Source organism: Prunus mume, linkage group LG1 (genome assembly GCF_029339155.1).
Source record: "Prunus mume cultivar Tortuosa linkage group LG1, ASM2933915v1, whole genome shotgun sequence".
In the NCBI taxonomy this organism is placed as follows: Eukaryota; Viridiplantae; Streptophyta; class Magnoliopsida; order Rosales; family Rosaceae; genus Prunus; species Prunus mume.
In genome coordinates, this window is record NC_142698.1 from 18521384 (window position 1) to 18549300 (window position 27917).

General features: G+C 36.6%; 3 protein-coding genes and 2 long non-coding RNA genes across 6 annotated transcripts; 1 reads left to right on the forward strand and 4 right to left on the reverse strand.

Moving 5' to 3' along the window:
* Positions 1-3938: 3938 nt before the first annotated feature.
* Positions 3939-5593, reverse strand: LOC103318538 (aspartic proteinase nepenthesin-1-like). The gene has a single exon (XM_008219935.3). The coding sequence runs from the start codon at positions 5474-5476 to the stop codon at positions 4172-4174; it is 1305 nt and encodes a 434-aa protein (XP_008218157.2). The 5' UTR covers positions 5477-5593; the 3' UTR covers positions 3939-4171.
* A 1468-nt stretch (positions 5594-7061) lies between these two features.
* On the reverse strand, positions 7062-12692 carry NHX2 (sodium hydrogen exchanger 2). 2 transcript variants are annotated; one of them, XM_008219936.2, is made up of 15 exons: positions 12183-12692; positions 11472-11817; positions 11237-11355; positions 10278-10375; positions 10056-10115; positions 9932-9978; positions 9649-9843; positions 9510-9556; positions 9288-9354; positions 9042-9142; positions 8827-8928; positions 8535-8673; positions 8379-8441; positions 7944-8027; positions 7062-7680 (listed from the first exon to the last, which is right to left on the reverse strand). In XM_008219936.2, the coding sequence occupies exons 2-15, from the start codon at positions 11643-11645 to the stop codon at positions 7357-7359; spliced, it is 1620 nt and encodes a 539-aa protein (XP_008218158.2). In that variant the 5' UTR covers positions 11646-11817; positions 12183-12692; the 3' UTR covers positions 7062-7356. The 2 variants fall into 2 exon arrangements, with proteins under 2 accessions (XP_008218158.2, XP_088907666.1); XM_089051540.1 differs by having other exon boundaries at positions 11472-11871; positions 12183-12626.
* Positions 12693-16085: 3393 nt separating this feature from the next.
* On the forward strand, positions 16086-24718 carry LOC103318540 (Trimeric LpxA-like enzyme). Its single transcript, XM_008219937.3, has 15 exons — positions 16086-16432; positions 16907-17137; positions 17534-17848; positions 18596-18703; positions 18833-19022; positions 19146-19408; positions 20164-20293; positions 21012-21091; positions 21914-22165; positions 22255-22331; positions 22705-22796; positions 23190-23272; positions 23453-23521; positions 23760-23885; positions 24451-24718. The coding sequence occupies exons 1-15, from the start codon at positions 16298-16300 to the stop codon at positions 24499-24501; spliced, it is 2202 nt and encodes a 733-aa protein (XP_008218159.3). The 5' UTR covers positions 16086-16297; the 3' UTR covers positions 24502-24718.
* Positions 24719-25102: 384 nt separating this feature from the next.
* LOC103318541 (uncharacterized) lies at positions 25103-25854 on the reverse strand. The gene is made up of 2 exons (XR_513220.2): positions 25707-25854; positions 25103-25293 (listed from the first exon to the last, which is right to left on the reverse strand). It is a non-coding gene; the product is annotated as an uncharacterized LOC103318541 (long non-coding RNA).
* A 270-nt stretch (positions 25855-26124) lies between these two features.
* On the reverse strand, positions 26125-27042 carry LOC103318542 (uncharacterized). The gene is made up of 2 exons (XR_513221.3): positions 26781-27042; positions 26125-26581 (listed from the first exon to the last, which is right to left on the reverse strand). It is a non-coding gene; the product is annotated as an uncharacterized LOC103318542 (long non-coding RNA).
* Between the last annotated feature and the right edge of the window lie 875 nt (positions 27043-27917).

Consider the following 27917-nt stretch of genomic DNA (forward strand, 5'->3'; position numbering starts at 1 on the left):
CAAAATACGCTTACTCTCGACAACCTCGAATTAACCCAGACTCAAACTCTTGCAAAGCTTCAGATCTGTAGACCAAAGCCAAGTCTTGAATCGAATCCTCTTTGTTTCTCTGAGTTCCCGGTTGACAACTCCTGATTAGAATTCTATTATTTTCACAAACACTTACTCTGTCTAATTCCCAGTTGACAACTCCTGATTGGAAATGCATTGTTATTGTTTGTAATCTATATGCTCTGCCAACACTACTTGGTATGATTTGATAGTTGGTCTCGATTTCTAGCTCATTTAAATCAAAACTCCTATCCGTAGTTCTGACAAGTTCTAACTGCAAATATACCTGACAAACTCTCATCGGACATACCTTCCGCACTGTCTCAAGTAGATTGCAGTTTTTGTCCAATAAGGCTTTTTGTATTTTTGTTAGACCAAGCTTTACTTTTACTTGCATTCATTGTTAAGTCTCTGTTGGGTATATAATTATCTTCTGGTATTATGCTATCCATTGGACACCTCTCCTGCAAGGCTCGTTATTGTACTTTATATCCGATGACAGTTTATAATCATCATTCATCTCGCGTTTGATTCCATAATATGTGAAATATTGAAGTCTTCTTCGTTGAGGCATAGAAAAGAACCAATCTAAAGCCAGATTCCCCTCTTTGGAGGGCAATGGATTAGAAGATAAGAAAACAAGGGTGCAATACTTTAATAGGCTTAATCTTCACCTCACTCCCTCTTTCTACAGAAAAGTATCACTAGTAGTGGCACGCCTATCGCATTTCACGAGTGAGCAAATTTTTTGCCCACTTCAAGACCCAGATCTCTCTCGCTTCACTTCATTCACCAACAAGCAACTGCTAGCTACCAATGTATAACCTACTAGTAGCCAGGGGCATCGCAGTCTTCAAAACTTGACAAATAGTAATGTAAATTGTAACCAACCAATCGTTATAGTATATATACAGACCATGCAACAATAAGATTTTCTTCAAATCAAAGCTTAAAAACTTTTGATTCCTCATTCATCACATTCACATCAGAAATTAAAATTAAAATTACAATGTATCCTCATTTCTTCCTTACACTGATATTGATGACCACTCTACTCATTCTTCTTGCCACCGCTAGTGCCACAACAAATCGAGTTCCTGGTGCCTGGATGCGTGTACACACTGGAGATCGAGTTGTGGTAGAAAAGGGAAAGTGGGTTGTTTTGGAGTACAACAAGAATGTCACAAACAAGTTGGTTTTTCAAAGGGTGGTTTCTAGCGAGACCATATATATATATATATATATCAGGCATCTTTTATGGGCTTGTCATTGCCGCTAAGAATGAGTCATTGCCTAACTCACCTGAAAATTACCATGCTGGTGTCTGGGCCAAATTTTTTGAACCCTTGAAATTAAGATCCTTTTACAAAGGGAACTGAAGAAAGATTATTCATTTATTTAGTCTTTTCCTAATTTGTTGTCTCCAGAGTCATTCAACCATGTGATCTGTGCATATCACACCATCCCTTCTGTATCCTTCTGTTTGTTTGTATGGGTTGTGGCCAGTGCCTATGTCTATTAAGGAATTGCTTCCATTAAACAAGTGTGCCTATGTTGGCATTCAAGGAATTGCTTCCATTATTAAACTAACTGAACATCTCATTTGTCAAAAGGGTAAAATGCCTTAGGTGGGTACTGGAACAAATTCAGGCCAAAAGAGAAATGACATTCGAGAAATTTTTTTTTTGTTCAACATGATATTGGGGATTCATAAGTATATTCATAGAATAAAAGACAACTATGAAAATGGGAGGAAAAAAAAAGGAGAATATGAAATGGGAGGTAACAAAGAAACATAGAAAAAAAATGAACATAAAAGATAAAAACATAGTAGGCCCATTTGGCTTGTTCCGATAGGCCAAGCCCTCCTGGCCCGTTGGGCTTTCTCATGCCTAGCCCATAGGGCAGACCTGGGCTTTGAATTTTTTGATAAAGTCCAGTTCAACTTGGCTCATTATTTTCTCTTTTCTATTTAAAGTCCGACCCAAGCCCATAAAATTTGGGCCCCGCTAACCTGGCTCAACCCATTGACGACCCTCATGTAATAGTGTAATACCAGTAAATTTATCTCCCATTCATTATTTGTGTGTTAAAAACCTCTGTAAAAATAATGACTCCCATCCCATTCATTTATAAGTCCTCCTCCTAGCTAACATGTCCAAGTTGCCTAATCTAACATAACATATATATAATATATCAGGTGTGAAATTCCTATGCTCTCTCCCATTTCCAATGTAATAGCTAATTAATAACATGACTTGGTTGTTTGATATTTTGGACATTTTTCCTTAATTTGTTCAGCCATCTTGATTCATGTCCTGGTGTTTGAAATATGGCAGTTTCTTGTACATACTAACATAACAAAAAGAGAAGAGATTGAAAACAAAATTAATTAGAAAGCACCATTAATATTTACTAGTATAAATCTTCTTTTATTTAGACATAATAACGATGAAATAGTATGCTAGTTCTAATTCCTTTTCCTTCAACTCAACATATTTCCTTTTGAAAGAAATTTCGACGACGTTGGTTTCATTAGGTGAAGCGATGATAAGGTTTGTTTCATTTCATGCCTCGTAATGGTTTGTTTCATTTCATCACTTCATCTAATGAAACCAACGTAGGTCGAAATTTCCTTTAAAATTTGCAAATCCACATGCAATAAACCCACCCACTAGACTTAGAGAGTTAGTAGAAACAAGTCAGTAGGTACCGTATGATGCAATAATGTTAAGAGCCGATATGTACAAGGTACAACAAACACTCCTCCTCCTCCTACCTATCCTTAGCATGGTGCATTGGTGCTTGCTTGTGAAGTTGTGAAAAACAAATATAACAAGTTGCCCATAAAGTGCAAACTGCAAAGCTAATGTAATGTGCATACACAATCTGAAATAGGTATATATGCTGCAACACACGACTCACGAGCCTAAAATAGGATTAAGAATAGGCATAATTCCCCTCGGATAGGCTATGAGCCTACTTAATCATATGCATATTTTAATGTACCAACGGCACCAAATATTACAACAAAGATCACGCTTACAAATAAAGACCAAAACATGAAACCTGATATACATAGCAAAGACCAAAACATGAATCCTAAGCTCAGAGAAGAAGAAAAATATCTTATTGATTTCTTACTGATCAATATGAGAGTAACAAAGACAATGGCAATGGGAAATTTCAATACTAAAAGAGAAAATTGTACATGTGCTTGCAGGATGGAACTAAATGATCTTGTATAGCCTAGCTTCATCATTATGGCATCGCATCCACTAAGCCCAAGTGTCGGAGTGTCGGACACTCGGGCACTCATGTCCAACGGTCAAGACACTCTCCGGACACGGGTTAACTCATACTCACAGTCAACTAATGTGTTAGTTCAATTATAATTTATATAAAATTAATAAACTACATTTGGAAGGTAAAGGACTTTCAGGTCAGTGGGACATTATATTTATTCGCTAAGGTTGTCATGATATTTTTCTTACACCCAATTATGCTCTCAAATGTCATGATATATTTTGGATAATTTGTTTACCCAATCTACCATGAAAAGTCATGACTCATTTCTAAGCCTCCAACCATTTTGAGTCTTGTAAACGTATACAGAGTCGGAATTTAAGAAACTGCTACATTTTCATATTGACGATATTGACGATAGTTCATCTTTTGTTTAGCCAAAACAAAAGATATTTTCACCTAGACTTGATCTGAGTAAGAAATTTGTTATGTTACCCACAAAAGAAAGGGCCTGCCTGCTTGCTGCCACTGATGTTTTCTCCTCTAACGAAACAACAAAAAGCATTGAATCTAAGATGCATCATTGATTTCCATGTTAGCACTGCACATTGCAATGCCCTTGATAACATAACGAAACAACAACGATTTAACCATTCATAAACTGATTCATTCATGACATGACATGAGGCATCCATCCATATTAATTAAGCACAAGAATAAAAGACTTAGATTAGACTGATATAATAGAATTAGAAAAACACATGCCTAGTATTTCTGGTTCTGGAGATTAATAATTAACAGTACAGCTGCAGCACCATGATCGATCGTTGATGACTTCTTTTTATTTAGACGTAATAATATTAGCATCAACTGATCAGCATTTTTCTGGGAAAAATGACAACTTGGATGCCCCAACATCATATACAAATCTGTGGTTGAACTGCTGGAATGCTCCGAAGATGTTTGTGGATTCAAACTTGTTCGCTGATTCTATCATCAGGCAGAATTCATTGAATTCGTAAAAAATTTGGAAGGTCGTCTCGTGGTTCAGCTCAAGGCTGGCGCCATCAAACTGAAACACCATCGGCGGCGCAACCGAAAACAGCCCGCCTCTTCGTCCTGCTGCTGCTGCTGCTATGTCTGTGATGTCATAGCAAAGGTCTATTTTGGACCTAGTTTTGTTGGGAGGCAGAGGCTGCAACAGCCACTCATCCATAAAGTACGAGACCATTGCCTTCCGCACGACTTGATAAACTGCGTCCACGAACAGAGAGTAATGAGACCCCGAATCTATAACAACTCCATAGTCGCCGTCGGATGTAAACAGCTTCGGATCGATTGGAAGAATGGATCCATTCAAGCTTATACCCGTCATGTTTAAATAATAGGACTCATCTGATGGCCCCACAATTGGCGTTGTTTGGATTTGACCCCCAGGAACTTTGAGCTCTGCCTCTTCGCCGAAAAACAGAGACGCCTCGTCTCCAACACGTCTCGGCAGGCAGTAGGAGAATTTCAGCAACGTGATATCGTTCAGCTGGAGTAGGAAGCTGGAGGGATCATCCCTCCCCAACCCCAGAATTCCAGACATTGGATTGGCATGATGGGCATCTCCGGCGAAATCAGGGATGCGGTTGATGATACCGCAGCCAAATGCCACATTATGGATTTGTGTTTGCCGCTGCTGCTGCCCAACTTGGTCTTTTGGAGTCGTGGTGAAGTAGATGGTGTCGAGGCCGAAGTCACCTGTAGTGACCTGGTTTCCGAGGTATTCAATCCCGTACTTGCATAAATTTCCCATCGGAGCAAGCCATGTACCGTGACAGAGTGGATGGTCGGAGGGCATAGGCTGGAAAGTGAGCGAACTGTTGGGGTCGAAATTGGGCAACGAAACTTGGAAGCACTCCGTACAGTGGGCAGACTGAACCCATGTGGGACTGCTGCCGGTGTCAACGGCCAGGTTGACTTTCACGGGCGGAGTTCCGACATACAGGTGGGTATAGAAGAGGCCAGAGAATACCCTTGTCACTGGCGCAGAAGCAGAAGCAGAAGCTTTGTTGGGGATACTGGGGAAGGGGAAGGGATGGTGTTTGATTTTGAGGGTCAAGGCATGAGATTGATGATCATAGCCTTGTGTTCCGAGGAACACCAACAAGGTGACAAGTAGGATGCTGTTCATGCTGCTCAAACAGAGAAAAGTAGAATGATATGATATGATCAGTGTTACCAATTTCTCATTATATAAACAATGTTACCACCCAATATCCATATAATATTATTATTGGATTAGTCGTTCACAAAACAATTTTCACTGCAGCACAGGATAGCACATATATTTTCTGATACATTTATAGAAGGAATACAGCAAAAGGGATCACCTAGTCTATTGAGTTAGTAATTAAGGAAGGATTTCACATGCTAGCTTTTTGTTTTATCGTTTTAATTCTGCATGAAATTTAGGGACTCCGAAACAAGGAAGGTACGTAGGTGGTGTCTGTGCTGAACACCATCTCTTTCTATATATGTATATATATTCACGTTGCATTGGTGCTGCTCCTGCTCCTGCTGGATAAGAATGAGCTAGCTGTTGCGGGTGCATTGAGGAAATTCAGTATGACAGTATCAAGTATCAACCATGTCCATGTGGCAATGAGTTGATATGACTGGCACTGTATCCTCCAATTACCAAAGGAAAGCAATAGCCAACTTACAAAATATGAGATAAATAAATAAACATTTTAGGCATATTATTTTCTAATTATGAGATGAAGTTACTGCTAAACTGAAATTGTTGAACTATTTATTTTCACCATGCATTTTCTGCATTGCAAATTTTGGGTAATTACAGTCTACTCCTCCAGCTTAGACCTTATTACAGTAGTCTAGTAGTGATAGTGAGTGACTAGCTACTAGTTCTAGATTGGTTGGTTCTTGGTTAGTTGGGTTTCATACATTATTATTATTGGCTGTGACTGACTGGGATATGTAAAAAAAAGTTAATTTGGGTGGCTGGAACCTGGAACCTGGAACCTGGAACCTGGAACTTGGATCTGGATGGATTAGTTCATTTCATTATTTAGAGATTCATTTTCACATGTCTTTCCTTGACTCTTTCTCACTCCTCTTTTCATTTTGAGTTTGAGTTCGAGTTTTCTGTTTCATTTCATTTTCATAGTTGCTCGTTTTGGTTAACATCAGTTGCTCGTTTTGACTATTCCAATTTCCATCAGTGGTAATCTTTTAGGCTAGCCTAGCCACAATTAAACCATAATTAAGCGCTTCTGAAAAACTTCATTTGTCTAGTCTAGTTTATAGATTCACTTCATAGGTCTTTACATTTGGGTCTAGACTAGAAGGGTATCCAAGGTAGAGGTGTATTGAATTTGAGGGGGATAAGCTGTTGCGTTGCGGGTGTGTTTAGGAAATGCATGAAGTGTTGCCTTTTTTATTTACTCAATACACTCTTAACTTACCAATCTTAGCAAGCAAAAAGCAACAGAACACACAGAGTGAAGAAACAGAGCAAGGAAAAGTTATATCTCTTTTCTGTTTTGATACCTGTGCGTGTGTTAAAGAGTGATATCTCAAGTTGATGACTTCAAAGTCTTCAGTGAAACTTGTCTAATACACTTCATATACACCCGTGGGCCGTGGCCTTCTAAAAGGGGCTACCCAACCCAATTGGCAATCTAATTACCCACCAACTCAACAAAAGTAATATTTTGACACTAGGCTCATCATTATGGGTGTGTGTGTGGGCGCGCTTATTAACGTCAACGTTATATTACATTAACATTGCATTGATCTATCAGATTCAACACAAGAGGCAACCAACCCCCATCCGATCTGATGATTGAAGCAAATACAAAAATCTATACAAAAATTACATTGTAGAACGAGATCGTCACAACATACGGTACACTACCTTTCATAAGCTAAAACCTCAAAAATAAATAAATAAATAATCACATGCTGATTTGAAGTCATGCATCAGTTGGCCTTTATCAGGATATACACAACTTACAATTTATTTCACTTATTGCTCCACTATATATCTTCTCATTGCCACTGAGTGTTGTTCCGTTCCGTTGGTGAGCCGGGAACAAAGGGAACAAAACCCCGGCCGCCAAACACTGGACGCATGAAGGCGTTATCAAACTTACGCCAATAGCGATGGACAGTGTGCGTTGGAGTTGTCAGAAGATCACGTATGCTGGCCGGCCGCCGAACCTCCTGGCTACCCAGATCACCTTCAGAATCCTGCCCAAGAAGTGGAACAATGATTGATTTTGGAGTGTTTGGCTCTGACAACACCATGCTGGTTGTTTGTTTTGAATGAGGCACCAAGAACCTTATGAGAGGCTTTGTCATCAAACCAAACACCTGAACACAAATCCAGTGAAAATAATTATTCCCGATTCCAAGAAAATGAACATGTATCATAATACATAAGTAAATCCAAATTTGCCGCAAACATGAAATTAATGTGGATATTGGTGGCCATCAAATCTAAACTTCTGGTTGACACAAAAACCATCGGAAACAGAATGAATTAAAAGAATGGCAAACCACTGCAAGTTCCATAAGTAACCAAGTATAGTTTAAGACAATGCTGCAATACACAGAATCCAGAGGAGAGGCCTTACCACTGTGCTGACAAGAACAACAGTTATCGTGCTAGTGATCAAGATTGCATTCGGTCGCAATTGTGTGTGGCCTGACCTTGTAAACTGCATTCAAAGGAAAATTCTATTATATCAGACCATTTGCCTTTCTCTGCTTACATCCTGAAATTGTTTCTAGTAGATTCCACACAAGGCCAACAAATTTTCCCTAGCATATTTTTCTCCAAATAATGCTTAATTACTTCTGAAGGATTGTTAACGCTATACAAGATTTTTGTGTGTGTCCAAAAACTACCTGATTACTAGACGATGCTACTGCTGTTAAAAAAACAAACCTGATATAGTACAAATATCTTTTGACAATATAGTAAACGTTCACAATTTAATAAAATTCTCATGAAAGGCGATTTTTTAATTTCTCTATGACAAGTAGGGAGATAAAAATGTATAACTTGCCTGATTATAAGCAAGTGCTATAGACACAGCACCTCTCATGAGACCAGCCCACCATATTATCACCTACAGTAACAAAAATGTTGGTTCAATGTGCTAGTTCACTATATCAGATGGGGAAAAAAAAAGGTGGTGCCACTGAAAAAACAGAGTGCTTACTTGCTGCCGGAGGCTAATTTTCTCATATGGAGATTTCTTAGCTAAGTTCGACAAAAATGATAGGGGGAAAACAAAAGCTGCTCTTCCGAGCATAAGAAGACCTAGCAGTATTGAACTCACTGCCACTGATGTTCCAGGACTGCGAATGCAAAATCAAGCACCACATGTAAACCCACTAGAGAGTTAGTAGAAATCAGTTACGTTCTAGAACTTGAGTCAAAGATATGATGGGATAATGTTACGAGCAGATACAAGGTTCAAAACCATTCTGTGTGAACAAATAACGACATACCTGTCACTGACAAATCTCCACTTTTCAATGTCCAAGGCATCCATACCAACATAAAGGAAGATAAAAATCTCAGCAACAAATGACAAGGTTGCAAACGCATGCCTGTAAAATTTTGTTGAAAAATTCAAACAATTAGTTAAACAGTCTATTAACCTGTGTCCTATACAGGACCATTGCTTTCAAATGGCTTGGAGGTAATTTTCAGGAAGCCATACTTGGTTGTGACTCTTGAACTCTCAGTCACGTTATGCCAAGTGTAATGGGACATCACAATCCCACAAAAGAATACAGTGAGAATGCCACTCAAATAGAATAACTGCAACACACATCAAATATATCACTATTATGGCTGTTTATATGCCTAAAGCAATAAGATCCAAATAAACACTTGAAGCTGGGAAGGAGGAGGGAAGAAGGCTGTGAGCCTTCTGTAGAATGCCCAGAGTAGAGGAGAAGCTTACTTCAGCCAGTATATATGACAGGTATGCCATGAGCATCATAAGAGCAACCTCGCGATCTGTAGAGTGCCTGAATTATGTCAGAAACCAAGTTGTGTCAGGAAAAAAAATCTTCTCTAAGACTGCTATGGTTTCAACATAGAAATAAAAAACCTTGAGACGCTAAACAAAATAGGACCCTAAAGCTCTAGGCATGACTTGAATATATAAAGTATGACAATATACCTGCCAAAATAAAGCTTTTTAATAATGTAAGCACTGAGCAGCCCTGCCTACAAGAGAGAGAAGTTATACCAAGGTACAAAAAACGAAAACAATATAGCACACTTGTATATATGGACACGGAATAGAGACGGGTACTTACAAACACTCCTAGCATGGTGCTTGTGAAAAACAAATATAAGAAGTTGCCCATAAAATGCAAAGCAATTCTGGAATCAACGTGAGTGAGATCAAAGCTCTGGATAGCATTGAAAAGCACCACAGATGTAGCATCGTTAACAACACCCTCCCCAAATACAAGACTGTAGAGTAAAGGTGTCTCATCCTGATTGAGCACCTGGACCATTGGGTAAACAACTTTAGTGTTGAATAGTTGGTGTTTATTTATTTGAAAAACTCAGACGCAACATTGATATGTGCCCTACCTGCAACGTGCATACAGAATCCGTTGCAGCAAATATTGCACCAATTGCTGCAAACAGGAGCTTAAAATAGTTAGACCACAAATAGAATTTCAAGAAACAAATAAAACAAAGAAAATGATATTACCAAGATAATCCCCTATCTCCAGCGAACCAATGTCCAGTTTCTTAAATATTTGTGTAGCACCTGAGTCAAGCAAAGACACAATAAGTTAAATGTTCAGATTTCTGTATCACACTTGTTTTATCCACCAGGAAGAAAGGCACGTGTCATAGGACTCATAACTCATAAATTAAAACTGCTATTATGCACATCATGGTAACATCATGTGCAGAGTTATGAGCATACCTAATGATATGATGCAGAAGGATATTAATGTTCCAATAGCACCAAACATTACAATAGTGATGAAGTTTACAAAGAACTGCTTCTTTTTCACCTGAAACCTGATACACATAGCAAAGACCAAAACATGAATTATAGCTCAGAGAAGAAGACAAGTCTTATTGATTAGTGACCAATATGAGAGTAACGAAGGCAATGGCAAATGGAAACTTCAACAGAAGGAGTTCTGCTTGCAGGATGGAAATAAATGATCTTGTGTAGCCTCAGTACACATTTCTAAATAAAAAAAGCCTCCGATTGTTCATTAGTGTACATTGCAATATCCTTAAATCCTAGCATGTGCAAATAGCCTAATTCAGCATGCTAACATATCAATTTTATATGCTTATTTAAATGGAATAACTAATTAATGACAAAGTTATTAATATTCCTTGATTATGGATATGTTGGGGCTGAAATCCATTGGACAGTATGCTAATCCAGGCCTGACACTGGATGCACAACACAAGTACGGTTTAATTTGTAACCTAAAACAATCTTGAGTCCTTGAGACATCCATATAGTAACACTTGTAAATGTATACAGAGCGTATGCTGATGCTTTTTCTTTCTATGATTAATTATAAACAACTGAATTAATTTTTAAAAAATAATTGGATCTTGAGACTTTCATAAACCAGAATAGTTTCTTTTACTACTAGTACTGTAAGCTACTACTAATCCGTTTTTTGCTTTATATAAAACTAAGATCCTAGGAACTTAATGCTTTTGAAGCTGTAAACAAAAAAAAACAAAAAATGGCATAGTAATATACAACACATACTATACAGAAACACTTGTGCTGATGATTGCACAGATGTAGTAAAAGCAAAACAATCATCAACTATATATCAGGGACTAACTAACCATCACATTATCGCATGGACTTGTTAGACAAATATATAAACGGGACAGAACGCTCACCCAGCATTAAAAATAATAGGTGGCAGAAGGTATATAAAGAAAAGATCTTCACTGAAAACCAAAAGATGCGAGCTTTTTCCTCTACTGATCAGAAGAATAACAATCCCAGTACAAACTCCCTGCACGAGAACCACATAAAATCAATCAGAATTTGCCGTAACACACGTATGATATATAATTCAGACTTTTATTATGTTCTGTTTTATTTTTATCAGTAACTGAAGCAACTACTCACAATCAAAAGGGCAGTGATTGACTCATTCACCCATCGATTCTCCTCGAGAAGATGTCCGATCACAATACAAGCTAAAAGGAGCGCCACAAATAGGTTCATAGAAACCACAGAGGAGTGATCTGAAGTAGATAGAGTTTGTAACTTTGACATCAAATAGCTCAAATGAGCAGCCATTGTATCCTCCTTTATTAAGAGATTAAACGACCAACCAATATGCAATAAGCTAATTTGATTATCTTTCCAGAGAAAACAGATAGAGATTCTTTTTCAAACTTTGTATTGGCGGAATCTATGTCTCCGAACTGTCCATCTCAACAATCTTTGATTATCATGAACCTTATGAACTCTGCATTAAAACGAAAAAGCACGCATCTTCTATCAGCCCAGCTGGGAAGCGCTTCTGAAAACATATTTTGAGTTTTCAAAAGCAAAATTTGGAAGACAAAATGCGAAAACGAAAAGAGAAGCTTTGAAGAATATGTTACATGCATCTACACATACAAAATGCTAAACGTTAAAAAAGCAATGTTAGGTTGCTGAGAATTGAGAAAATGTAGGGAAATAACCACTTTTTGAATGTTTTAGAATTCAAACGACAAACAGCTGACTTTCCTTCATTCTTCTCAGTTTTCTCGGCAACCAAACGAAAAACACAAAAATTAAATAAATAAAGAATCTCATTTTCCAACAATTCATAAAAAAAATGCTTACCAAGGAGGTTCGAACAACATGCATAGCAGCACAAAATGAAGCACTCACGAAGCTCGCAATCCTTGTTACTTCAAAAACGACCGAGCTGAATATCAAATTGAGCCTCGTGCTTTGGATGAAATGCCAAATTCAACCTTGTGATTTGGATCGAATGTCAAATTCACACAGAGAGAGTTCCAACAGAGGAAGGTGGAACTCAATTTCTGAGTCAAATTCTCTGGAAATGAAAACGCTCCGTATTGCTGACTGCAAATGGGAGAATTTCCGAGCTCAACGAGAAAAAGAAAATTGCTTTTGCTTCCAACAAACGAAACAAAATTTGAGTTCAAGAAAATCAGGGAAGAATATATTCTAAACAAATATTTTCAGATTGGAAGCCTCTGGAAACCGCGAGAATACGAAATAAAATTTGTAGAGAAAATGGAAGAAAAAGTTCGGGGAGAGAGAGAGAGAGAAGCGTGTGATTTTAGCTTTAAGGGAAAACAGAGGAGGACCCAAAACGAAACACGCAGGGGGTTGATGTCTGATTTGACACGGCCGGGTGTAGCGGAATGTGGCAAGTTGGTGTAGATCTCGACCGTTGGTTTCTGGTGATTAAAATGATTGTGTTTTCATCGGGTGGCGGGAAATTCTTGCTATAGGGTTTGGGGTTGTGTGGTATTAACTGATTAATGACCGTTGAGGAAACGCAAAGACACTGAAACTCAGCCACTCGCGTCGTTGTTTGCCTTGCGGGAAATGACTGTATAAAAAGTTTTTTTTTTAGAAAAAAAAATAAAATTAATCCTTTTTGAAGCCTTTGCCAAAAATTAAAGAAATGAATAAGGAAGATAAATAAAAATGAGTGCTGTTATTTACACCAAACAAAACGAAGTCAACATCTTTCCCTCTCCGTGTTCTTCAAAAATTAGGTCTAGAAGAAAACCTAAACTTACAAACTCATAACCCCAATTTTATTTTCAGCCACACATAATCCAATCGTTTTTCTTTCTTCTCTAACTCTAAAGCTCAAGTAGTCCAATGACCATTTCTCCTTGTACTCTAAAACTGACAGAAACTCATGACCATTTCATTTTCTTCCTTTGTCTCTTTCTTTCCTTTTAATTTCAAACTCAAATAACACCTCTTTTGCAGTCTCCAAAATTAAAAATAAAATAAAGCAAATGTGTATTCATTTTCTAGAACAAAGAGAGCAATCAATGTGAGGTTTTTTTGGGGGTGATAGGAAGGGGAGTGTTTTTTTTCGTTGGGAGTAGAAGGAGAGTTTTTCTTTGGTTGAATAAGGTTATGGTATTGACTGTAGGGTTTTCACCAGAGGAGGAGGATGGGGAGGGAAAAGGCGATTGGGGTGGGCATAGGCTAATTGAATAAAAATATTGTTGTTTTTTATATATATTTTTTTAAATTGTAATAGCAAATATGGAAATACAATTAAAGGGTATTTCAGGAATAATAGTGAGTGAAAAGATAGGTTTGTATTTATTCAAATTTATATGGTGAGTATGAAGATAAAGTTGATAGAGAAATAGGAGCACTCACAAAAATGGCATTACAATGGACTTAAAATAGAAAAGTAATTTAGTTTTAATAACCCAATTTCACTTAGGTCCACATGCACCGATCATTTGATGATTGATCACATGATCATAGCATGAAACCAAGGCGTAAGGAATGAGTAATATCTATAAAAAGTCATAAATTACTTGTCAAGTTATGAAAGCATCTTCTCCTTTTTAGAGGGTAATTTCGTAATTTTATAAAAAATTTGCTTATGTAACACCAATTAACTATGTTTTAGTTTTGGCAAAAAAACAACAAAAAAACCAATGTTTTAGGTTTTTGGAATCATTATCATATTGTCATATAACGGGAATTTTAAACTTATTAGTTGTTAGTTTAATAGTACTCCATTTTTAATATTGAAAGAGGTCTCAATTCAAATCAACAAAAGACAAAATTAAAAGGCTAATTTTCACAGAACGGGGCCAATTCTCTCAAAATCAACACCAAGTTCTCGTTTTTCCATTGTCGAAACTTGGTTACACCTTTTGGTCAACTCAAATCCAACTAACACAAGTTAAGCTTGAATGGTTAAACAATCATTTTTGATTGAGCTCGATTACAATTTCCAACAAGGCGATTATAGTTCATGCTATTATGTTATCATTTTTTAAAATCTATAAATGATGGCGATTTCAAACCGCAACCATTTTATTTTTTGTTTTTCACATTTAAGGTTAATTGAAAAATGTACTAATGTAGATTCATCCAAAAACTTATGTATTATGTAGGTTCATATATATCGCAAAACAAATTGATAAAAGGGAAGATATTAACATTAACAAAATGTTTAATTTTTTGAATTAATAATATTGGGAAATTATTGCAAGAAAAAGATACCACACAATTGCTTTATGGTGCATGCATGCACGTGTTGCCAGTGGATTGGTAATTAGTTACCATTCGGCGTGGGGCAGACAGCTTTTCACTCACAGGACCCCACCTGGCCTCTGTCCATGACATATCTAACTTAATTGACGCTGACGGCTTTGACTCTTAATGCAAATAATCACGGAACTAAACTCTTTTTATAATAAAAAGTTGTCTTCATTTTGGCCTTTTGTTCTTACTTTATAAAATTACATATCTGCCCCAACTTATTAAAGATTGTATCCACAACTAGATTCCACACTACTCTGCTACTGCTTGTGTTGGGAACTTGGGACAAAAATATAACTGTACTTCTGTTTTTGTGCTGTCTTTCGTCTCGCTAATGACGTTAGTAAATTCAAACCCCCCCAAAAAAAGAAAAAGAAAAAAAATGATGTTAGAGGTTGAGAGGCTTGTCCTTCCACGTGTTATTGGGTATAAAATGGGGGCAAGTTGGCCAACTTTCAGATATATAATAAAAGAAGTAGGCCAATTTTTGAATAACGCATCAGGAAATCATTGTGTTTGTGTTGTGGACCGGGGATCACGTGAAAATGCATCTAAAATATCATAAATCATGATTTCCTTTTTGGGGCATGATTTTCTCAAGAATTGTGTATATAAACGTTAAAGAAAATGTCTCTACAAATTTCTATAAACTCTCAGCAAAAAGCACGTCAAATTCTATCCAACTTTTCTCGACGGATCTTAAAACGAAAAAATATCAAATTTTAACATGTCACACAAGACGAGGGAAGAGACTATATGAAATATGTATATGATTTAATATATATTTTTGTATAATAATGTGAAAGTTTAAAATGTATAAATTTGCACATGTCAAACTATATAATAATTATTTGATCATGCATCACACCTTAATTCGCAAGCCACAAACAACCAGCCAACCGTCTCTGAAAAGTCTCACGGGCAGCTTGAGGCGACTCCAAGATCTTGCCAACATACGATCATAATGCAAACAAAGAAATTTTGAATCTTAGAGCAAATGTATATTAAACAAACAAAGTTTAATTAACAATTTCATTTCGATGGGCATCATTTAACATTAATTGCCATTTATTAGCACAGACCAAAGACTTCAAGCAAAGGAAAAGTATAAAAATATGGAAAAACAGAGTATTTTTAAAATACTAATTATAGATGTTTCTTGTTTCCTTCTTATTTTAATGAGCAAGTGATAGTCTAAATTAATTTAATGTACCGAGAGTGAAATCGAACTCAGGTGCAAAGAGGCGGACGTGCACTATGAAAGGTATAAGATATGGCTCAATGGGCTTTAGTTCGGCTGGATATGTTAATGAGCAGATCCGGGCAGATCCTTCACCAGATAACTAAGCGCAAAAGTTTATTGCATGTTGGTCTGCAGTTCAGCCTAAAGCCCGAGGCAGAGTTTTTAAAAAGTTTGGACAATTAATTTGTTAGTTCGTTAAATTACAATATAACGCCGATGACGTGGCTGTCCCTTAATGGCTGGACAATCTCACGGCGAACGCCGTCACCGCATAGGAAACGGACCCCCATACTACAGTCGAATATGCTTCACAAGCTCTCTCTCTCTCTCCCTGTTCAGAAGTGGGTTTAGATTAGGGTTTTTCTAAATTAACCGCTTCAATTCTCTGTTCTTCGTGGAATTTATCGAGATTCATCTGAAGAAGACGAAGACAATGGGCACGCAGAAAAAAGGTGCATCTAAGGGTTCAGAGGACCCTGTGGAATTGGCACGTGTCCCTTTGCAGGCCATCCTCTTAGCTGATAGTTTTACTACCAAATTCCGACCCATCACCCTCGAGCGCCCCAAAGTATCTCTCTCTCTATCTCTCAATATATACATATACAATTATATATGCATGTATATACATATATGTGATGTCTATGTTTGTGTGTGTTTGTTTATGCGTGTTCATGAATGTGCATATGTATATGTATATAATGCTGTTTTGTTGTAATGGATACATGGGCTTTCGGAAAATTTGCGCCCAATTTTTTTTTTTTGTCTTGTTTTCTGTGATAATTTTGGAAATTCTCAACTAAACATATGTTTATCTGGCTATTGGGGTAGTATAAATGGAAGTTTTTGTTTTTGTTAGTTCAAAACCATAAAATTGATAATTGTCAAGCTCGGAAAACGAAGAAAGGCATTATGAATGGATTTTTCTTTGGAATTTTTGTTTAGTTATGAACTTTTAGGTAGTGAAATTGGTAATGACACAAACCTATGAATTTATGTAGTTTATGCGAGTTGTCATGTTTATTGTTTGTCTTTGCTGATGAAGGTGCTGTTGCCATTGGTTAATGTCCCGATGATCAATTACACCTTAGCGTGGCTCGAGTCTGCTGGCGTTGAGGAGGTTTTTGTTTTTTGCTGTGCTCATTCTAAACAAGTGATTGATTATTTGGAGAGTTCCGAGTGGTTTTCTCAACCAAACTTCACAGTCACAACGATTGAGTCACATAACTCTGTTAGTGCTGGAGATGCTCTTCGCTTGATTTATGAGCGCAACGTGGTATGCTCATATCTCACAATATTCTTTGTATGATTATTTGGAAATATGCTTAGAATTAGGCCCATATTACTCATTTTGAGAGAAGATCAATATACACATGATGTTTTTAACTTTGAAAATTGTTATGCTTGGAACAGTTTATTTCTTCTCAAATAAAATTTCCCCCTTTCTATGCATTTAAAAAGACGTTACCAGATTAGGTTACTGATTCTCAATATGGAACTTGAGTTAATCAGCTCTCTCTCAAATTTTCCGATTATGCAGTAGAATGTAAGGTTTTTAAGGGTTTTAGTATCCACTCTTTTTGCAGTTGATCTTATAATTGTTTCTTCATCGGATTATTTTAAACATATTCCATTCAGTAACTTTTTCATCGTTTTTCTCTTTCCTCTGAAGATAAATGGAGATTTTGTCCTAATTAGCGGGGATACGGTGAGCAACATGTCGCTTACTCAGGTGCTTCAAGAACATAAAGAGAGAAGAAAAAAAGATAGTAATGCTGTGATGACAGTAGTTATAAAACGGTCAAAGCCTTCTCAGATCACTCACCAATCTCGACTTGGCACTGATGAGCTGTTTATGGCAATAGATCCTAATACAAAGCAGCTTTTATATTACGAGGACAAGGCAGACCATGCAAAAGGATATATATATCTGGATAAGTTGTTGCTCGCTGATAACCCTTCAATTACTCTACATAATGACAAGCAGGTAACATCTCAACGCCTTCCCTTTAAACCCCAGACTAGTTTTGATTGTTAATTAATCTTTATAGAAAAGTCGGCTTGTTCTTTTTGTTCTGATCCTCAACAAGTCTTTATTGTTCTAATGACATCTGAACTAAATCTCATACATTTAACCTCTATAAGAACGGGTATGAATGGACCCGAATTGCTTCTGCAATTAACAGATTGAACAATGAAGCACCCCAGTAGGTTTATGTAATTCATCAGTTCACCTATATATGGATATTATATTAAGCATGTCTCCAATTGGAAGCTGTTGTGGTCAGTACTCTAGTTTTTGGTTCATATGTTTCCACTACTCTTGAACCACCAATTGTAGCTTGAAGTTAGGGATTTCGGTCCTGTAATTTAGGGCTTATCCCTGAAAGATTTATTTATTTGTTTAATTTTAAAAGAAGTCTCTGGGGTAGAAATGGGTTTAGTCCATCGATCTAATAAAATCAAGTGGCTGTTTTATTTTCTCGGGGCAAGTGGCTGACAATGCTTCTGGTGGTTCAGTCTATGTGTGGGTGTGGTGTGTCACATCAACCCTAAAAAAGAATTCTATCAATATGTGACAAGTTTGTGATTCCAGATGCTTCAGCTTCTTCTCTCTAGATAATCCTCTTTCTTGCACAATTACTATTTACATTTTTATTTTGTGTAATTCACTTGAATTATTGTGTGAGTCTATTTTTCTGTACTTCGACCCACTTTTTTTTTTTGTCTGCAGGATTGCTATATTGACATATGCTCTCCTGAAGTCCTCAGCCTTTTCACAGACAATTTTGATTATCAACATCTACGCCGTCATTTTCTGAAGGGATTGCTTGTTGACGATGTACGTCTCTTCTAAATATGTTTTTTATTCTCCCACATAATATGCTTGTTCCTGTCAATCTGGGCACATTTATCTCTGTGTTTGTTCTATACCTTGAAATTCTTCTAAGGGAACCATCTATCCGTTCAGATTATGGGTTACAAAATATTCACACATGAAATTCACTCGAGTTATGCGGCTAGGATTGACAACTTCCGAAGCTATGATACAATTAGTAAGGACATAATTCAGAGATGGACTTATCCTTTGGTGCCAGATGTGAAGTTTTTTGGGAACTCTTCAATAAAACTGGAAAGACAGGGGATGTATCGAGCATCGGGTAATTTTGTTATCTTGATCCATGACAGAGATGGACTTACCCATTGTCTGCTAGTTGGAAAATTTACCGGTTTTCTTTTTTCTATCTCATTATGTGTGATTTGATAAACTAGCTACTCTTCAGAAATAGGGCAATCACGCTCTGCACAGATTGGTCCTTTTACTGTCATTGGGAGTGGCACAAAGATTGGGAACACCACTAAAATTTCAAATTCTGTTATTGGGGAAGGGTGCTCTATTGGATCAAATGTTTCCATAGAAGGTTCCTATATATGGGATAATGTCACCATTGAAGATGGCTGCAAGCTAAGGCATGCTATAGTATGTGATGGAGTGATAGTAAAGTCCGGAGCAGTCTTGGAACCTGGTGTTGTTTTGTCCTTCAAGGTACGTGCCAGTAAATCCTGTTATAGCACTATTTGGAACTGCCAGATGTTAGTTCTTCTGTCTTATCAATTATAATGCTCCAAACCATAACTGAAAAAAAACACCAAGCAGTTTACTGGCCCAAAGATATTTGGAATCTGAATCTTTGTTACAATGTTATGTATTAATTTTAAGGTGTAAAGTAGTAGTACTGATAAGATGTTCAGAAGTATATTGATTTTGAAGTTTGGAAATCGAAAGATTGATAACTTATACATCCTTGATGTTAATATTGTGCCCCTATTATCTTTTTTAAATACCATGTTAAATCTCTTTTTTGGTGTGCAGTATGCATTGCTCCCCGTGAATACCTATATTGCTCATTTTACTGTTGTTATGAAATTGCACCTTTCATATGTTACATGCCCATGAGAGGGCTTTATGCTTAAAGACTTCAAAGAGGAGGCACCCTATACACTTTAGGCAGACCTCTAGAAAACAATCCTTTTGGACATACATGCTTTTCTTGCCTAGGTTCAGCCTTGTATGTGCACTGGTATTTATGATGTCATCCAAAATTAGTCATCCAAAATTAGTCTTACAAACAGATTGGGAAATATGAATCTTGGCATGCTCAAATTGAGTCTCTTATATGTTTGTCCTTGTACATTGATCTTTGCTTTTTGTCTGAGTTTGTAAGAGCCAGATACATTTCGCTTGTGGTTTTCTGATGTCTGTTAGATTTTAATGTGCTTTTGACATTGTTTACCCTCCAGGTTGTTGTAGGGCAACAGTTTATTGTCCCTTCATACTCAAAGGTATCTCTACTTCAGCAGCCAACTAAGCAAGACAGTGACGAAGAGCTGGAGTATGCTGACAATAGCATTGGGATTGCAGAAATTTCATGTAACTCTTTCACATTTTGTCCCTAAGCTTAATGTTTCGTCTTGTTGAGTTCTGCTATGTGCAAAAGCATGGACTTAGCCTGTGTGATATCTTTAGGGAATCTCCGTTTTATTTATCCTATTGCTGGTCTTTAGGTACTGTAGGTAAATAGGCTGTAAACTTTTTGGAATAGGATAGTTTCTTTGAGGTGAACATGGAAATTATTGTCACATCAAGCAATTGAATGAAAAAGAAATTGTAACAGGATGATATGACTAGATTACTTATTATTTTATATGGTTGACTGTGATTATTGATTTTAATAACTTTTCAAGAAATGTCTCATAGCGGGTTAGCTACCATGCTTGCCAATAGGTTTCTGGGACATGTCAGCCAAAATGCAGACGTGTAAATGAATTGCTATTTACTTTATGGAAATAGTATTTCAAATTAAGGATCTTGAGGGAGACATGGGGCTTTAGTCTTTGTTGGGAAAATTGCTCCACAAATAATCAATTTTTATTGTCCATTTGACTATTGTTCTGATGAAGTTTGTATTGTTTTTCAACTTTTGTTTGTCTAGACATAGCTAGTGTATCTTGCATTCATACTTTGTTAGGGACAGCTGTTAAGTATTTTAAAGCTTATTTAATTCCTTTTGTTTATACAAATTATCGATGTAAGAGATGAAATTTCTTTCCCAGTGATATTTGCCCTTATTATGAGTTGTTCAATGCAGCTATCACACATACAGTGGATAAACTAAATGGGGAAATAACAAACCAACCATTTGAGACACAATGTTGGCCTACATCTGAGGTTAGCTCATCAAGTTTGGTTCTCTGCTGTCCTTCGTTCGTCAAATAAAAAATTTGAAGTATTTCTTTTTAATCACATATTTTATAAATTTCTTTCCCACATGTCAGACAATCTTGATTTGTCTTGTATTCATTAACTGTAAATGCATAATTTGTAGAATATGTGCATACAGCTAAGCTCGTTGGGGCAGAATCTCAAATTCCTTTAAGACTAGCAATTAAAAGAAAAAACTGCCCCAGATGCATTGCCCATTACTATGGGTATTTTTCAGGTTAGGGGAAAGGTTATGATAATGGTGTGGAGGCTTGTTATGGTGCTAGAAAGGGAAGAAGGTGTCAAATTGAAATTTAACTTTAAAATCAGGGGTGCTGTCTGAGAACAAGCCTTCTCTTTACTTATTTTTCTATGCTGTATCTTGGACCACTAGGGTGATGCAAATTAACAATATTGGCATGATTTGGGCTTCAGCATATGTTAGTACGGCTGGAACTGAAATGAAGAGAAGGGAAAAGGTTGGGGGAAGAAACAATGATCATTGACTTGAACAAGCATTTGAAAGAAATCAATGAATACTGTTTGCATTCACCATGTGCAGTACCCATTCCTGTTTTTTTTTTTTTTTGGTTGCTACATAAACTTATAAAGTTCTCTTTATAGTAATCATGCTCATGCGATGATGAGCTACTACATTGTTTAAGTTCTATATTTTCCTCTTGTAAGTAATGACAAGACTGAGCCTCACAAGCAATAATCTGATATTTATTGAGTGTACTGCTGCTTCAATCTTGACATTCTCTGATACCAGTTTCTATTGTTGATCAGCTTGGTACTGGTGGGGCTGGTTATGTTTGGTCAATCTGTGAAGGAGGCCATGATGAGGAGTGGAGGCATTCAGTTGCTCCCATTCCTGCTGACAAGCTTTCTGAAGCAATACATGCTGCAGATGATGATTTGGAGCTTACTCAAGATGGCAGATCCCTCCCACCTTCAGGAGAGTTAAAACCTGATTCTAATGATTCTGAATACGATGATGATGGAGAGTCTAGAGATGATTCGATCTACTTTGAGAAAGAGGTGAACAACGTCATCTGGAATGTTGATAGTAAAATACAATATGGTACAAAATCAAAACTGAACCTCAACAATTTTATTGTCATCTGCAGGTCGAAGCAACCTTTCTAAGAGCTGTGCATGAAAATATAACAGTAGACCATGTCATCTTAGAAGTGAATTCACTGAGGTACTCTTTTGGTTTTCTTTTAGGGATCTATCAATTACTTCGTGTGTTTCACACCTCTTATTTTTGTTTTTCTCAAGGTTTTTCAAAATGGTCAATTTCTGTTGATGTTCAAGTTGTAGGTGCAGACATGCATCTCATGCAGCGGAGTTAACTTATATTTGAATCTTTTAGTTAAACCATGCATGATTACTTGCTTTTATTGAATGCCTTCAATGCTTACATGCCCATTTGTATGTGTATTTTGATCTTCATCAACAGTCCTTTGAAGATATATCTGCCAACCATATAAAATGTTTTTGATATTTATGTTAAGATGATGCTTTAGTGTGTATTATTTGGTGATTGATGCTTGTCATTTTTTTGTCCATTGAAGGTTGTCATACAACAAGGTAGCTGCAGACTGTGCTGGAGGTTTATTTTATTCACTGATGAAATTGGCATTAGAAACTCCACATGATTCAGCAAGTAAATCTTCCTGAGCTAGCTATTCTCTTACCAATGTGTATATTCTGTTTTCATTTAAAGAACTTTTTTTTTTTGGCTGTGTTAATAATAAACTTTGTGAAATATGCTTATATTTCATGTTTAACAATTGTTATTGTCCTCAAAAATAAAAAGCAATACTGAAAGAGTTGTAAACACAAATTTGGGATGGTTTTCGCAATTTCATAGGTTAAGATCACATTAGGGCAATTCATGCATGCATACACGAAGTGGGCAAGGTTTCATAAGTCTATTTTACAGCATCCCTGTCTTAATTGTACAATTACACTGTAATCTTTGTCAAGCTGCAGTGTAGATGTATGTCTTTCTTCTTGACATATGGTTTTAACAAAGTGATGCTTGTTCAATTCTTAGGTGAATTGGTTCAAGCTACTACTAATGTACTTGCAAAATGGAAAAAACTGCTGAAGTATTACCTTGCAGAAATAGATGAGGAGGTTTGTATTTGAATCCTTTTCATTAATACTTGTAGATATTATGTTTACTGTTCGAGAGTTGACATAATGCTGGACACTAAGAACCCTTATTTTTTATGGCTGCTAATCGATTCCAATTTTTCCTATGCAAAATTGTGAATGCTTATGTCTTGTATTGAATTACTTGTTCTGTACTTTCAGATTGAGGTAATACTTAAACTTGAAGAAATTTGCGAGTCCACTAAGGAATTTGCCCCCTTGTTTGATAAGGTATGTCTACCTACATAGTTTATAATCATTTGTAGAACTTGATACTACAATTCTATGCTCATATTTATATGTTAAAGATCAGAGAAATGCAGTTGTTTCAAATTCTGTAATTCTTCTGTTCCTTTGATAAATATTGTGTATTTTTCTGCTGAGTGCTTTGCCAGCCTTTCTTTCTTAAGCTAGTTGTAAAGTTGACGAGTTTGATGTTTCTTCTGACCGTAGCAATTTTCTTTTACAGATATTGTATCAACTGTATGACCTAGAAGTTATACAAGAAGAAGCTATTCTAAGGTGGGATGATGAGAAGAAAGATGCTGATGAATCAGATAAATTTTTTGTTAAGCAGGCGGAAAAGTTTATTCAAGTAAGTGCTATGATTTAACTTTTTTTTTTTGGGTCATTCGATAGGGAGGGGGAGGGGACGTTATTTAACTTCTTTTTCAATAGTATGTTTATTACCTTATCTGATCGTTAAATGTTCATTATAACATATATACACACTGCCATTGCACGATTGGAATAACTTTTTTTTCCCCATTTGCAATTGCATGCTACTGGCTGAGCTTTTAAGGGAAGTACTTCGTATTTTAATATATCGGTGGATGCCTGTATTTGTTAACAGAAGTTATGAGTTCAACATATAAGTATGTATTGTGTGCGACTCATCAGTTTTTCAATTCTTTACGGTTGTATTGTCAGAACGATTAGCATGGCCGCTAGCTCCAGTGTTGTCCATTCATGCAATATAAGAATAGTTTGCAATTTGGGTTAACTTAAATACTGGAAAAACAAGAAAAAAAGGAAGTCAGGCTGATATTTCTGGCAACCAAAATTGATGACATGTACCGATAGCGGTTTTCTCCAGTTAAATTTCGTATGATGTTAGCCTTGTTTCACAACAGTTGCATCTTGTATATCTTATGTCTCAGTGGTTGAGAGAGGCATCCGAAGAAGAAGAAGAAGAAGAAGATGAAGAATAGGAAGCAGTTGATTCTTCGTAAATCCGGTTTGGCAGCGGATGCTTTTAACAAAGCGGGACCCAACGGCGAAGAAGTGTGTTCTCTGATGATGTATGGTAGGATGGGAAAGGCTTTGTCCATAGGCTCCAAAAATGCTTTTTACAAATTTTCATGCACTTGCATGTGTGTAATTTTTGACAGAAATCAATAATAACAATTTTGTGCTTTTTTTTCTTTTTGTCCTAGGATATTTTTAAAGGGTCTGATATTGTTATGCTAACAATGAGAAATGTTATATCTGATTAAAAAAAGAAAAAATAAGAGAGAGGTTATATGATTATTCATTCATAGTTTTTTTAATTAAAGGCGGTAGTATTTATTGATAATGGAACGTAACAAGTACAAAAACCGGGTTAAGTCATCAGGGATTAGGCGAGGCTCTCTAATACAACCCAAGTCATAAATACCATAAATAAATGAAAAAACAATGGCATAAAGAAAGCAACGACTTGATTACGCGCAGAATAAGCGTAGAAGAGGGCAAACAGTGAAATACCAAGGAAACGATTTTAATACAACATCTTGTCAAATTTGAAATAGGTAGCTACTAGCTAGGTTGATATATGGAGTTGCATTGCATACATATACATAAAATGTACTCGTGATCGATATATAACACACGACACGTGATCTATCTACCATGGCGGGGGAGGTCCAGGGGGCCCGCCAGGTGGGCCAGGGGGTCCAGGTGGCCCACCAAACATAGGTCCACAGCAGTTCTCTAGGATGCAACAGCAGCACAAGAGATAGAAACTGCCAACATAAACAAAAAGAATTGTAATCGTGTTGGGAAGGATCAAATGGTGAATTATATTATATTATATTATCTTACAAAATAATGATCGCTCAAGTTTTTCAATCGCATCCATCATTGGCATTGGTGCCACTGCCTGAGTTACAACAACCACCACCTTGAGATTTAAAATTACAATTAATTTTGAATATAATTACTGATCTAATGTCCATAGCTCTAGAAATGAAGAAGGGGAGTTCAGAGAATTTATTTATTTATAATTTGTTTATTTGGGTTTTTTTTATTTAACAAAAGCACTTGGACGTGAGTTAAAAGAGCTAGTAGTATTATGAATATGAAGCATATATAATATATAAGAGAGCATTTTAGCAAGAGTGGGAACTAAGATTTACGGTACTAGTACTCAACTCACCATGAAGAAAAAAGCCTGAAAATTCCATCACAACAGAAAGCGCAGCAGCCACATGGCCCTGCCGGCCCTGGAGGTCCTCCCGGCGGCGGTCCCCAACCCGGCATCTCTCTCTCTCTCTCTCTCTCTCTCTCTAATTCACTAGTAGTGCATATTTTTATAGAGTTGCACTGCAGGGAAGGGAAGAGGGTTTGGAATTAATGGAATGTATTAGAAGTCTCTAGTTAGGCCTTTATTTACTTATATTGGAGTGACTGGTAGGTAAGGAAAGGTAAGTATAGAACCCACCAGCCGCCCCCACCAAAATGAATATGTAACCTTTAACTTTCTTATTAAAATAAGTAAGTTTTAAATGATTATTTAGCTTTAGGTTAGGAAGATATATATATATATATATATAAGTAAGTTTCATGAATCGTAATGGGGAAAAAAAGGAAGAGATTTTATTTAATTGTCATGGATGGTGGTGGTGGATCATCATCTGGTAAACAAAGGTTACAAAATACATAATATTAATACTAATTAATTCTGCTCAAAAAACAAAAAACAAATGAAAAATAAATTGCAAATAAACTCAAATATGGACTAAAAGCGGGAGAATATTGAATTGCAAATTGCAAAAACAGCAGCAACATGCCAACGTCTCTCCCTTGTTATTACATCATGTATATTTAGATACTGAACTTGAAACTCAACATCATGCAGAAGATCACAGGCAGCAGCAGCAGCCAGCTCATATTCAAAAGCGAGGAGGCCCGCCAGGTCCACCACCGGGTCCACCAGGACCACCACCGGGCCCACCAGGACCGCCAAATCCCCCACCAAACATGGGTCCACAGCAGCTCTCAAACAGGCAGCAGCAGCACAGGATATAAGCACTGCACAGTGCACATATATATGTACAATAATGTTAGAATAATAATAATTAGGAAATTACCTTCATAAATAAGGAAAAAAGAAAAGAAAAAGAAAATTGAAACAAGCATGCAGCAGATGCAGCTACATTTTCCATTAACTTATAATTTGGGAGGGCAATTACATGAATAAAATTATAAAAAGCCAAAGTGATGAACTCACCAAGATGATAAAAGGCGGCATATACCGCTACAGAGGGCGCCTAAGCAACCAAAGCCCGGTGGGCCTCCCGGTCCAGGTGGCGGCATCTCTTCCTCTTCTCTTCTCTTTGTCTCTTAATCAAGCAAAGCACTCTGGTGATACCGCTTCCCTTTTCTCTCGCTGAAAATGAGATTGATGTAGCTCTTGTTTATTTATAGGTTCATACTTGCAACAAGAGAGAGAGAGAGAGAGAGAGAGAGAGCTTAATGGCTAAGTATTAATTGATTCTTGATATTTCTAGCTACTTTTCTTATATATAATATAACCAACTGTTCCGACATAAACCTAACATTCAAACCTCCCCTTTTCCGCATACATACGAAAAATTAATGTTTATATGCCCAGTTCAGACATACACAGTACATTATGTGACTTCATCATTCGAAACTAACACCTCATTTCTTTTCTTAGGACCTAATTCAAAGACTTCGATGGACCGACCATTTTTTTGTTTGTCTGGTCGACGCATGCACATATATAATCTGTTTGGATAAGATGACCGACTGACAAACGTACGTGTTCTGACTTTTGACAAGGTGTTTTGTCATAATCTGTGTGTTTATCTTTGTTTTTTGGCAAATCCATTTTAATTTGCACACATTAATTAATGACGGTTGTTTATAAATTATGTGAGAATGTAAAGATGAAAAACTTCTTTCGGTTTAAAATTACGAAACGAAAAGCTTTATAATGGCGTTTGTTGGGAGATGATTTTCAAATATCAGTATATACTACAATGTATGTATGTAAGATATGATTTTCAAATATTGATTGGATTGGATTGGATATAATTTATAAACGAAGGCTTTTTTTGGTTGTTGTCGTTGTTGAAATATATGGTTGGATAAGAAGTTAAGAACGTTTTCAATGTCAATAGAATACACTCGTTAACTAAGGTTTATCGTTTTGATCACAACATTGACACTTCTTTCTTCAACCTCCAACAAAAGTTACAACACCGTCGTCCTTTTAGGGAATAGTATCATGAAATTTAATAACTCTGCGCATAAAACAAAGAATGAAAAAGAAATTGCAGAATAAACACAAACTTGGGACTAGGTTGCAAAAACGGCAGCAACATGTCAACATTCTCTCACT